The sequence below is a fragment of the Alligator sinensis genome, unplaced genomic scaffold (genome assembly GCF_000455745.1).
Source record: "Alligator sinensis unplaced genomic scaffold, ASM45574v1 scaffold791_1, whole genome shotgun sequence".
NCBI lineage: Eukaryota > Metazoa > Chordata > Crocodylia > Alligatoridae > Alligator > Alligator sinensis.
Genome location: NW_005842258.1, coordinates 982,311 through 995,161, shown reverse-complemented (window position 1 = coordinate 995,161; position 12,851 = coordinate 982,311). Strand labels below are relative to the sequence as shown.

The window sequence follows — 12,851 nt, the reverse complement described above, 5'->3', positions numbered from 1 at the left end:
GCAGAATTTTGTGTGTGCATTTTATTTCAAGCAGAAATCAACCGTACACCTGTAACTTAGTACAACAGCAGGTGAGCATTTGTTTCATTTTAAAGTCTGGCATGCACTAATGCCAGTTCTATACTGCTTGGGTTTAGAATATTAATGGCATCCTGCTAACTGACCACTTCCAGGCTCTAATGGAGGCTACAAGGTGCCATGTAGAACTTTAAGGCATATTTTCACACCTTCACCAAAGCCGAATAGAACATCACTTTCCTAACCCACTGGTATGGGCAATGCAATCTGGGGAAGTTAATGATTTTCATTTCCTCTGATCGTGGGGGTTCCAAATTCTAGGTTGTCAAAGATAAATAGGAAAGATCAATCTGAATAAAACTATTAAGTCTTTACACCTTTATATTTTTTAAATTATTTAACTTTTATTACTGTTGCACCATTTATACAATTACATATAATTTCAATGCATCCATTGTACATTTTGCTTTTCATTTGTTTTCCAATGAGTGGTGTGTTAGTGTCTGTGACACAGAATGGAAGAGAAACTGGAACTGCAATGAACGCAGACTTTTTCATTTCCACTGACCAATAAACAGAACTACAGGTGCACCCAACCACAGACATGCATTAACTCGTCATGAGAAATCTAGGTAGGCTAAGTAGGATGAGAATGCTTTTTACTCCCAAAAATGTTTGGAGAGGAAGAAGAATCGGAGGATTGGCATTGAGAAAAATGTGGACAGCTAAGTGGGTTTTGTCTGAAAGTTGGCATTCATCCACTGCATTAAAAAAAATATCAAAATAAGAAAGGCTGTAAATAAAAAAAACCACAGAAAATACTGCTTTCATAAAGATCTGATTGCCTTGGCACAAACCCAGTGGGTAGAATCAAAACACATCACTCCCAAACCCCATTACAGAACAAAAAAAGATTTCAATACATTGGTAGAATGCATTTACAGCTGTTCAGATACAAAAGAGGTGCTGTACTTTCAGACATCCATTTTTTATTTTAAATCCAAGACTGACTTGTCAAGTTGGCAGAAAGTATATTAGATATTTCCCCACAAAAATACTATTTGGATTCTCCCCCTCCCTCCCTCCCAACTTGATGGGACATCCTTTTTATTTTCTGGGCAATACATATTGTTATTTCAGATCTGAAACAAGTTAGTATAGCTGAAAAATAAAAAACAAAAGACACAGGTTGTTTTAAGTGGTCGTTTTCAACAGGCTGTCCAATTTAATCTTGCACTGCTATGGTTTGATCCGAATTAGTCGCTGGAACTTCAGAAGGTTTATCTTCCTCTGGTGGGGCTGCAGGCTCTGAGGCCTTAGGAGTAGAACTAGATGCCTCTATTGCTGCCTGGGTCTCCTTGGAAGAAGGTGCAGCTTCGCTGCTGCTAGGTTTTGAGTCTGAAGCTGGGGCCACTTCACTTTTAGTTTCTTGAGTTGCAGGTGCTGTGGGAGCCTCAGTCTTTTTGGCTTCCCCTTCCTCTTTGCTCTTGTCATCTGATTTACTAGTGGCTGTGGCTTCTGAAGGCTGGGAAACTTTTGCATCATTGCTGGACTCAGAAGTTTTAGATGCTTCGATACTGGCAGCAGGAGCAGCAGCTGAAGTCTGCTCCTCTTGCTTGGGTGCCTGTTGTTCATTGTTCTGTGGTTCTGCTTTTGCATCAACAGAGGCCTCAGACTTCTCCGGTTCAGGTTTTTTTATTTCTTCCTGGCTCGCTGCTTTCTCTTTTTCTCCTTCTTTTTCTTCTCTCTTATTGGCAGTGACCTGGGAATCTTTATCACTCTTCTCCTCTTTGTTGTTTTCCTTTACTTCTGTGGTTTCTGTGGTTTGCTGGGCATCCTCACTCTCTTTTGGAGTCCCTTCTTCCTCAGTAACAGCTCCCTCAGCCTTCTTGTCTTTTTCTTTAGCTTTTTCATCATTCACACTGTACCCCTTCTTCTTCTTGCTAAGTTTGCCTCCCATGTTCGAAGCTCTGCAATAAGATGGAGAAGAGACTGTTACCAAAAAAGCCCACTAATTATAGGAGGGAAGGAAGAAATAAAATAGGTTGTTACTTCTCATGCCTGCAGATAGAGAATGTTGGTGCTGGGTACTGCAACAGAAAACATGGTAACATGATCGGTCATTAACTACTGGACATCAAGAACCACTAGCATGCCAGATGTTTATCCTATACTTCCTGCCTGCCCAAAAAATTCTGTACTGAGCTATCAAATCATCATCATCATTATCTTCTATAGTCCTTTAATCAGACTATTTAGCTATTTAGACTAAGAGAGTGAGTTGCCACTGTTTGTCACCTCTCCACACTCCAGTTGCTTTCAACAGAGAGGAAGTAGTATTAAGACAATCCAGTTTTTTTGGTTTCTCCTCCCTGCCCCTTTCAGGGACACAAAAAAACTCAGCAATACCATCTGACTTGCACACAAACTGTGCTGGAATCCTTACATGAGGTGTCCACCCCTGGTTAGAAAAAAATCCCCTGATACCTTGTACCCAATAGGAGCGTGCAAAATAGGCCCTATTTGATTTGGATTTGGTCTTGGCCCAAATCAGGAACAGTGATTCTATTAATTGATTCAGATCACTGTCCCAGATCCAATTTGGCCAAATCCAAATCTCAAGTTTTGATGCTGATTTGGAGAATCAGCGATTCAGCCATAGACACAGCTTTAAATGTTTTTTCTACATATCTCAAGGTACCAGGAGCGGCTCATAAATGCTTCAATGGTGGAGCAGATGGAGCATCCCACAGGAGCGTGGGGGGGGAGGGGCCCCTGTGTGCTCAGAAACAAACCCGAAAGTGGACCGGAAGTACTTCCAGTCCATTTCCATGTCTGCTGGGGAGCGTGTGGGGGCCCCACCCCCGCGTTCCCACGGGATGCTCCATCCGCCCTACCATCTCAGCATTCATGAGCTGCCTGGTACCTTGAGGTATGTAGAAAAGACGTTTAAAGCTGTGTCTATGTCCAAATCGTCGAATCTTTCCGAATCGATTCAGAGGGTTCCAATTCAATTCAGAGAGATTACGGGGTCCCTTGATATGATTCGGATTTGGAGACTTGGCCACCGAATCGGGCCGAATCTCAGCCAAAACAAATCGGCGACCGAAGCTTCACGCAACACCCAAGGCAGTTAAAGTAGCTAAGTAGTTAAGGTAGTTAAACCTGGAAGTAAACCCAAAACACCAGTTTGGAGTTCATGAGAATAAAGAATGACCACCACTTCTCAATAACTGCAGTCTACCCATCAGAAAAAAAAGCAAGTCAAAATCATCAGTCCATGAGAGAGATGCTCAGTGCCACAAAAAAACAAATAAGCTGTGGATAAAGCTATACATGCTTAGCAGCCAAATTTCAAGTGTTAACAACTCGGCCATTTAAATTTTTTTCCGTGGCTGAGATCATACATGCCAGGTTTCAGCCTGGAATGAATTTTTATAGCCAAGTTATAAACTGACGCAAACTGGTTTAGAATGGAAGTGCTGATCCAACTAACATTGGTACTAAACAGATTGATGTTACATAACAGACCGCACCTACTCCCCAACAACCTCCTGTGACCTACATAGCTAACTCCCAGCTGGGATGGAGACCGTCCCCTTGGTGGGCCTGTATGTATTTCTAATTGCAGAGACCAAATATATGCATTCAAGATACAAGGAGGGGTATAGGCATTACATGCTCTTAAAATTAAACTCAAGAAGCAGAAGTTGCTTCAGAACAAGGAATGATCTGGTTTATTTTACTTTCACCCTATTTATTTAAATTGTGGCACATATGGCATGCAAGAATCACCTGCTATTACAGTCCTTTCACACAGTGAACCTTATGAGCAACCACACTCGGGCACAGGAGGTTGGATTAAGAAACAGGACACTGACCATCTCAAATATAATAAGCTTTTACCATTCTTCCTGAGAGAGAGATATGCCAGCAAAGCCAATGTAGGGATTTTCAAATACAGGCTGGTATGCAAAATGTGATGTGGCACAGAGCCACATACAGAGGGTCCCATCTCTCTCAACATCTGGTCAATGTTCCCAGAAACACCCAGTGACCCTACTTTGTCACCATAAAGTGCCTCAACTTCCAGAAGCACTGTGGCCCCCTTTAAAATATGTCAACTTAGAAACCCAAAAAACCAAAGCACCCAATATCACACTAATCATTTTTAAAATAAGGATGTGCAAGTATAATTCAAAAGAGGCTGATATCCCCTTGGAAAGAAGTACAGATAATGTTAACTGTCCCTGCTAACAAGGAAAGTATCCCTGAACAATACAGTGAAGCACAAACTTGGCCTGGAGAAAAGAGGCATTTATTTGCAGTGTTCTCATTAATGAGACCTCAACTTGAAAAGAGAAAACACACACACACACACACACACACACACACACACACCTGTCTGAAAAACATTTACTCTGTATTAAAGGAAAAATACCCTGGCAATAAACACCTATTATTATTATAAATGAAAGGGTTGGGGTGGGGGAGCAAAAAAAAATCCCATTTTAATTTTTATATTTTATGAATACAGTGAACATTCAGTTTAACTGTTTCTTCAGTAGAGTCAATTTCCCTAGTCTGTAGAGATCTTTCACCTACCAGAGATGAAACCTAGTCTCCTAAAAACATACAGAATTGTGAACGTAAAGCCAGGAAAAATGACAACAGGAATCAAAACTACACATAACATCAGAAATTTCTATTACATTATTTTCAAAAATTGGTCAAATTTTTAACACCTTCATCTTATTAAGACTGCTTAAAAATATTTAGTCTATTTTGTGCCACTTAAGACTTTTTCTTTATGCATTTCTACTAGCTTGGGTATTTGGCTAGCTTAAGCTAGAAAAAAAAGGTTAAAGTGCGTAGTCCCATACATACATCATAACAAAACACTGAAATTTGTGTTAGAAGGATCGCAGTCTTCATTTCTTTGAATTAGACTTGCATCCAAATTTGGGTTTAAAGGGGTGCTTTTACACTAGACATTTACTGTGCAGTTGACCAATTAACTGCATAGTAAACATCTCAGCATCTATACATACACCCCTCTTAGGGTGCATGAAATTAAAACTGCAGCAGGGTAGTCTTGTAAAATACAAGTACTACTTTGCGGTGGATGGGGTTATTTTGTGCACAGCGGTGCATGTCTAGATGTTGCCCTAGCTGGCTGAGGCATAGGGTTTCTCAGTGCAGGTCTGGCTGGCAGGCATCCCCTGTGCTGAGGCACCCTGTACCCCACAACACATGAAGATGGAGAGCAACCAGTCCAGGGCTGCTTTCCCATTTCCATGTGCTGTGGAGTGCTGGCTGGGATGTTGTGTGCCTCAGTGTGGGGGCTCCACAGCATGCAAAGACATGGGAGCAGCCCTGGGCTGGCTGCTCCCCCGTCTCTATGTGCTGCCCCATAGCTGGCTGGGGCATAGTGTGCCTCAGTGTGGGGTCTGCCTGCCAGCTAGCCCCACACTGAGGCACTCTGTACCCCAACCAGCCCCTACATCACATGAAGCACAGTTGGAGCAGGCCTGGGCTGACAGGCTGACTCCCTGGGTCCCCCCTCCATATTGGACTGTTCCTACTGGTCTCCACGTGATGCACACGAATGCACTCTGGAACTTATTGCTCCAGAATATTTTGCTCCTGGACAAACATTCAAACGGTGCACCCAGGAGCAAAAAACTCCAGAACAATAAGCCCCAGAGTTTACTGGTTTGCATTAATTGCACATGTAGACATGCCCAATAACTATTTTTTGGCACTCTGGGCAAGAGAGCTCCAGAGAAGTCAATTGTCTGCCATGCTATTAATAAGGCATATACTGTGAGGCTATGCATGTCTCTTGTCTGTATGCAGTTGGAATTGGAAATTATGATGAACAAGGACTATTCACGTCTCAGATCTCATGATCAAACAGAAGAGTAAAGACGAGGGATTTTCCCTGTAATGGCTCAATAGGGAATCCTGAAAAGGCTGACCATCTCAGGAACCTTATGTTACTGAAATGGTGTGCCATTCCCAAAGAAGAATCCCAAGGTAACCACACTTGATGATCATGATCATTCCCCCTATTTCTGTGCCAAGGATGTTATCTTCTTAGTTAAAGAAAGGCTATGGATGTCATGCTTGCAGTCTGATAACATTACGGCATCCCTAATTCTCCTACTTGCTCCTCTGATACACTGAGTACTGCTCCAGCACTTCTTACAGAAACAAAAGATAGTTTATATGCAGATAACTGGTGAGTTTTGAAGAGTTTTTGCAAGTCAGCAGGAACAGAGATTTATATTAGCGCTGTGTGCGCACTCAGATTGCCGATCCCTAACTAAGCCTATTTGTTTTCCTGGTCTGGCCTGGATATTATGAACCTAATTTCACTTACTCTGCCTTCTGTATTTTTCCAGATTTTGCTGTGCTAATTTGCCAACATTGCTTTTTTCAGGCAAAAAAAATAGTATCAAGCTCTGAATACTGCTAGTTGTAGAGTGACCAAAGGCAGATGTCCTCCAAGAAACAGAAGTACACCATTAAAAGAAAAATATGCCTGAGCACTAAACAATGCATACTATTGTACTTTGTGGTTCCTATGTCCTGGCTTTGCATTATAGCCAGTGGATTGTGTGTGTAATAGGAAAAGATGGGGAAGAGAGAAACTAATTTTCATTTTTTCTTGATAATCTTTAGTGTTAAAAGTAGACTGCCACTTTTCTGCCTTGATCATTATGTATTATTAAAAAAAATACAAAGGGAAACCATTTTGGAACATGAAGGCCAACTGGTACTGCTTCTAGTACCGCGGTGACTGTCATTTACTTGATTGAAAGCACTTCATGAAGATCACATATGCCCTACAGTCAGAGTTGGCTCATCTCAATCCATTTTACAACCAACCAACATTTTACAATCCCATTTTTTATTGTCTTATGAATTTGAAGTAAACATTTTCTTTAAAGAATGTTTTTCTTTAAAAAACAAAACAAAACAAAACAAAAACTAACCTACAAACACCTCAATAGTTGTGTCAGGTGCCACAGCTAGAAGCTACTAGAACTACTGAGGCTACCGCACAGGAGTACCTATTCTGTAGGCCACAATGCAATTTTATGGTTCTCTCCCTCACTCATCTGACAAATGTACTCCCCGTGCATCTTTCTTCTCCAGAGATGGGTCTCTGTATACACTTCACAGGCTGAAATATTTTCCATTATTCTCTAGTTACACCTCAAAAAAGGCTCTGAGGTAGGTAATGCAATGGATCCTAGGATGCCTCAGACATAAAAAGGTTCCTGCTGCTCACCAACCCCATAATGTGTTTTTTCTAGAAGTAAGATGCATATGGAAGAAATTTCACTAGCAAACCACCTTACTAAACGTTGGTCTCCATTTGGACTCACTTCAGCTCTTGGTTGGACAAGTGGGAAAAAGACTTAGTTATTCTCAGAACTGAAAACTGGTCTCAACAGTTTCTATTGTTAGAAGAAAAGGGAGCTAAAGAAAATCTGAGTGTGGTTTCTCAAGCTTCTGTGGTTTCCTTAGGTTTTCCCCTCAAATTTCATTAAAGTCAAAGGCTAAACATTTTTTTTTAATTTAGTTGTTTCAAGTTAGGCACCCGTAGCCATACATAGGTAAATTACAAAAGTGTTCATTTTTTTAGAGAAACAAAATGTCTGTTGGGTTAAGAGGTACTCAACAGCACTGAAAATTTCACTCCTTACTTGGATGCCTTGGCATGTGTTTTGATGCCTACCTACAAAACGTAGACATATATAACTAGTTTTTCTCATGTTTTATACTCCTGAATGTATCAAACCACGTGATCACTACATGCAGGTTGGACAGATGCTTGGTTTTGTCAGAGATGACCCTGCCTCAAATAGGGGGCCAGACTAGATGACTGTGGGGTCCCTTCCAGCCCTACTTTCTGTGGCCCAGAGATCACATGTGTGTCATATGCATGCATCCTCAACTACTTTAAATCTAGGCAAAAGCTTATTGTAAGTATAGGGTCCCCGCTCCTATATTTTCACGTGCTCCCACCAACATAGTCAACTGTAGCTGAAGTGGAAAAATACTAAAGAGCTGTGTTAAACCTGTGCAAGTTTGATGGTATATTTTGATGGTGTCAATTTAGTACCATCTGCAGCATGCTAAGTATTGTCAATATATTTGGGAAGACTATCCTTGAAGAGCTCATAAAGCAACTGTTACTGGATGAAAAATACTCTATTTTGTAAATGCTTGCACTACAATTGCTAGAGAAGGTCCTCAAGCCAAAGCCATGCTTGGATTTCCCCCACCCTCAAAGTTTGGCATATACTAGGATCAGTTTAATTTTTAAACCAGGTCAATCACCCAACACTACACTCAGCTGGAAATTTCTGACTTGAGGACTTATTGAACAGAGGACTTCATTGTTGCTATTCCCCTGAATTTGTACACCATGAGGCCTGTGTTTCTCCACTTCTAAAAAAAGACACTAGCATACAGGCTGTTTCTTGGTGAATTGCAGCAGTACAGCAATAATTTTCTAGGTGCTTTTAGTAGTTTAAAATGTAAGGCTTTTGTCAAATTCTGGTTTCTGGAACTCTGAAGCCACAAGAGTTCAGTCTTTCCCTCCATTCAGATTACAGGAAAAATTAACAACCCCCTGCCCCCCCCCCCCCCCCAAAAAAAAAACCCCAACCCAAAACAAACAACCCAGAATTAGAGATTGGAACAAAAGAAAGTTCAAAAAAAAAAAAAAAACAACCCCATCAAATCTTTGTTCAACTGCTGCTATTAAGTACTCTCCCTGAAGTTTTGTCCCTCCCAGAAAATAACACCACGACTGTGCATTTTTCACCAATTAAAATGGAAATGCCCCTTTCCACAGTTGTATTAAAAGTTCTTATTGCACCAATATACAATGTGGGACAATACTTTTGACAATAACACTGCTGAGAAGGACTGAGGTCTTCAGGTGGATGACAAACTTAAACTCAACATTAGTCAGCAATCTGGGGCTCTCTCCCTACCCCTTGCCCTCCCCCCCAAATAAAAGTAAATGCAATTTTCAGCAATATTAAAAAGAAGCATTGTACTATAACTTTCTGGGTTTTGCATATCAGTAGGGACCTACATAATTCATGGCAGAAGTGGGTTGGGCAGCCATTCCTTTAATCTTGCAAGTTTTCCTATGTGCCCCCTCCCCACCCTCCAATTGGCAAGGGGGCCCCACCATTCACTCCTGAATGGCAGGGAGGCAAAAACTGAAGTTTTAAGTACAGTGCTGTTTTTTTTCCCCTCCTGGCCAGTCAGGAACAAACAGCAGAGCCACCACATCCCCTCAGTCAATCAGCAATGGGTGGGGGGTGCGCAGGTGAACCTGCAAGATTAAAGGAGCTTCTGCACAACCCACTTCCACTGTGAATTTGGCAGGTCCCTACATATTAGTATTCACCTCTGGTTAGGCCTTAGCCAGAGTTCTGTGTCCAGCTGTGGCTACCACATTTAAAAAATGATGATGTAGAGAAACTGGAAAGGGCACAGACCCAAGCAAAAATATAAGGTAGTTGGAAGGTAAGCTCCATGAAGAAAGGTTGAAAAAACTAGATGTTTAGTTTGAACTATGTATGTTTGAACTATGTAAGTTTAGTTTAGCTAGAACTCAAGCCATATGAAAAAAGGTTGAATGAGATAGGTATGCTTAGTTTAAAGAAAAAGAGATTAAGGGAAGACATCGATAGCAGTTTTCAAATATTTGAAAGGCTACCTGAAAGATGGAGAAAGACTTCTTTCCCTTGTCAAGAAGAACAGAACGCAAATAATAAAGTAGGTTTAGATCTAATCTCAAAAATGTTCCTTTCGGAATAGTAGGACAACAGAACAAGCTGACAAAGGAATTTGTAGAATCCTCTTCATTGGAGGTTTTCAACGATGATCAAAGAGTTAGCTCACTAAAGGGAAGAGGCTGAGAATAACCTTCCTTAACATAAAAAAGATGACAAGGAAGAATGGAAAAATAAAACATGACTTGGAGCCTATGAAATAAGGGCCTGCATTTCACAGGAGCAAAGCCTCTGTAGCTCCCATGCAATTTCAGTGGCGTTTAGAATGCCCTGACCTGCTAGGAATTACAACTCAAGTTTGAAAAGTACTAAAACATGTCTAAATCATGGCCTTCAATGGAGCTTAAGTGATCCCCTGAACAGAGCCCTAAATTAGCACAAGTTGCATAATACAAGGAATACAAAACAAGCTTCTGCAAACTTGGAAGCAGCAATAGAGCAGTCCCAGTTATATCCAAGATAAAAAACAGCTTGCAAAGCTACCTCAGAACTAGCTACTTCACCTCACTCCTAAGTATGCATTGTGTCAAAAGTCTACAATTCAAAGTAGAATTTCAACATTCCAAACAAGATAAGATACCCTTCCCAGAGGTTACCTAACCAAACATGTCTTCAAAAAGACAATGCAATGAATGCCAATAAGCATTAATGTAATTCAGCAACTTGTTAAACTCTTTAAAAAAGGGCAGGGTGGGGAGAAATGGCATTTAAATCAACATCCTTTTTAAAAGTTTGGTTATAAGGTTCAGAATATGTAAACAAGTAATCCAGTTACACAAAACTTTAAGGCCAGGTTTTCAAAAAAGCATTCTGTACCCAACAGGTTCCGCTAAGAATTCCAGGTGCTCTATGGAAAAGTTTGGCCATTGAAATACCAAAGCTTATTCCCAGTGCAGAAAGAAGAAAAGGAATTGAATAGTACAGAAGAGTTGCTTTCAAATACAGGAATGCTAATCAACTGATTTCCCACATCTCTTGTTGGAGAGTATGGATGTGCCTTGGTTCCTGGAGGCAAAAAATCAGGATTGTTTCTATGCCAAAAGCTAAGGAAGTGGTAACAGAAATCCTAGGCATGTTTCATTTCTACTTCTCCCCTTGTTCTAGTAGGATATTTGCCAACTCAGGGGAAGAATTATTGACGGTAATTTGCTGTTCTACTGCCAACCATGATGACACCAATACATTTAATTACTTCCTAAGTGTACGAAGAGGGGCAAATGTAAGGTCACATAGCCCCCATATAGATTATGAAAAAGGTTAGAACATTCTTTTTCTGGATCCAAATAAATCCTCAAATAAGATTTTAAATCCATGACTGCCAGCAAACACAGACTGACCATGACCCCGTATAACAGTCATAATACATAACAAATGGAGGACCAGACATTGATAATGGTAGAATGCAGAATTTAAAGATTCCCAAGATCTACCAGTCCAAGCACATTACCTTCTTGGAAACTAAATCCCCACAAGGAACTGAATAACCAGTTTAACTGAGAATGAATAATGATAGTCAATTATCACGAAAAATAATCACTCTCATAGCAAAATATATCAGTAATATGATCAGTACTAGTCAAAGTAGCATTTATTTTAAACGCTTGAGATCTCATATTTTTGCTGGCAGACCAATGAGGAATCTATCAAATGACAGAAAAGAGATTCGGACCAGTAAATTCATTAGACATACAAGCTTTGCCAAAGTTACTCAATCCATTTAGCATCAACCTAAACCCAAAGTAACTTGCCTCAATGAGTTACATTAGCTACCATTGCTGAAAAAAAAACCATCCCGGTTGAAAGCAATGAAAACTTGTAATTGATCAATTAAACAACTGAAAACTATTTCTTGAGTCTGCCCATATTTCAAAATTAAAGGTCTGAGTAGAATTCTATGGGCTAAATAGATCCATGTATTTTAGACTACATTAACGTCGCCCTAAGAACTTCAATAACCTGAGAAGCAGGTTATTCTGCCCTTAGTTTGTTGTCCTAATGTTGCAATGTTTAGTTATCTCATAAGAAAGCATTCTGAGCAGCATTTGAATAGTGCAACTGAATATTGTTTCCCATATATTTACTAGAAAGAGCCAGCATCTGACACCAGAATTAGTTTGATCTTCAGAGAAGCAGTAGAAACATGTTTGCCTCTTTCTGTTACCATAAAATGCAAGCCGAAGTTGTTTGAATTTGTGGCCTTTCTTGTTTTGTTTTGTTTTTGTCAGCTTTTAGATAAGCCATTTTTTGTCAAATACTGTACAGCTTGGGCTGTTTGCATTGTGACCACATCAGTTGTGGCAAAGCAGAGGTTTTGGAAACCTGCAATGCCATTAAACCAACATATGTAAATCAATATGCTGCTGTCTTCTTGAAGTCACAGGCAGTCTGAAAAAATAGCTGTTACATACAAAGTGCCCTTTTATCTTAGCATACTTTTTGCTGTTGAAATATCAACTTAACTCTTTTCATAACTGCCAATTTTAAAAACAAGACCAGATGATGTGCTGGCCATGCTCTGCATGCTTCAATAAATGTACCCTATAGCATTGCCAAAGTCTACAGCTTCATGCCTGCTAACTTCTAAGGGCAGTTATATATATTTTTATACATGGTATATTGAAAACAAAAATGTAAATTAAACATAAAAAAGATTTTAATGAACACTTTATGGGCTGAACTATTCAAATTCATGTTTATTTAATAGAAGTCCTTTATACAAAACCAAAATAGTTGAAAGTAAAGAAGCAGCCACAGTTTTTTTCAGCGGGCTGCACCATGGAATCTTACTGTAAAAACGAGGTCCAGTTTGTGAATCAAATACACAAAGATCACTTATAGAACTAATTATTTCAGGTGACATGGTCATATTTTTTGCTAGCTTCGTACAAAAAGCAAACATTGCAAAAAGTCAGTATGCCCCAGACCAGAGATTCATAGATGTTAGGGTCGGAAGGGACCTCAATAGATCATTGAGTCCGACCCCCTGCATAGGCAGGAAAGAGT

The 12,851-nt window shown here is 40.1% G+C and overlaps 1 protein-coding gene across 5 annotated transcripts in view; it reads right to left on the bottom strand.

The window, feature by feature from the left end:
- Window positions 1–400: 400 nt before the first annotated feature.
- Window positions 401–12,851, bottom strand: part of BASP1 (brain abundant membrane attached signal protein 1) — a 92,627-nt gene continuing 80,176 nt past the window's right edge. For all 5 annotated transcript variants that reach the window (XM_025208878.1, XM_006027631.3, XM_006027632.3 and 2 more), the window contains one exon: window positions 401–1,988. In XM_025208878.1, the coding sequence (XP_025064663.1) occupies window positions 1,244–1,978 (735 nt within the window). In that variant the 5' untranslated portion in view covers window positions 1,979–1,988 and the 3' untranslated portion in view covers window positions 401–1,243. The remainder of the gene's footprint in view (window positions 1,989–12,851) is intronic.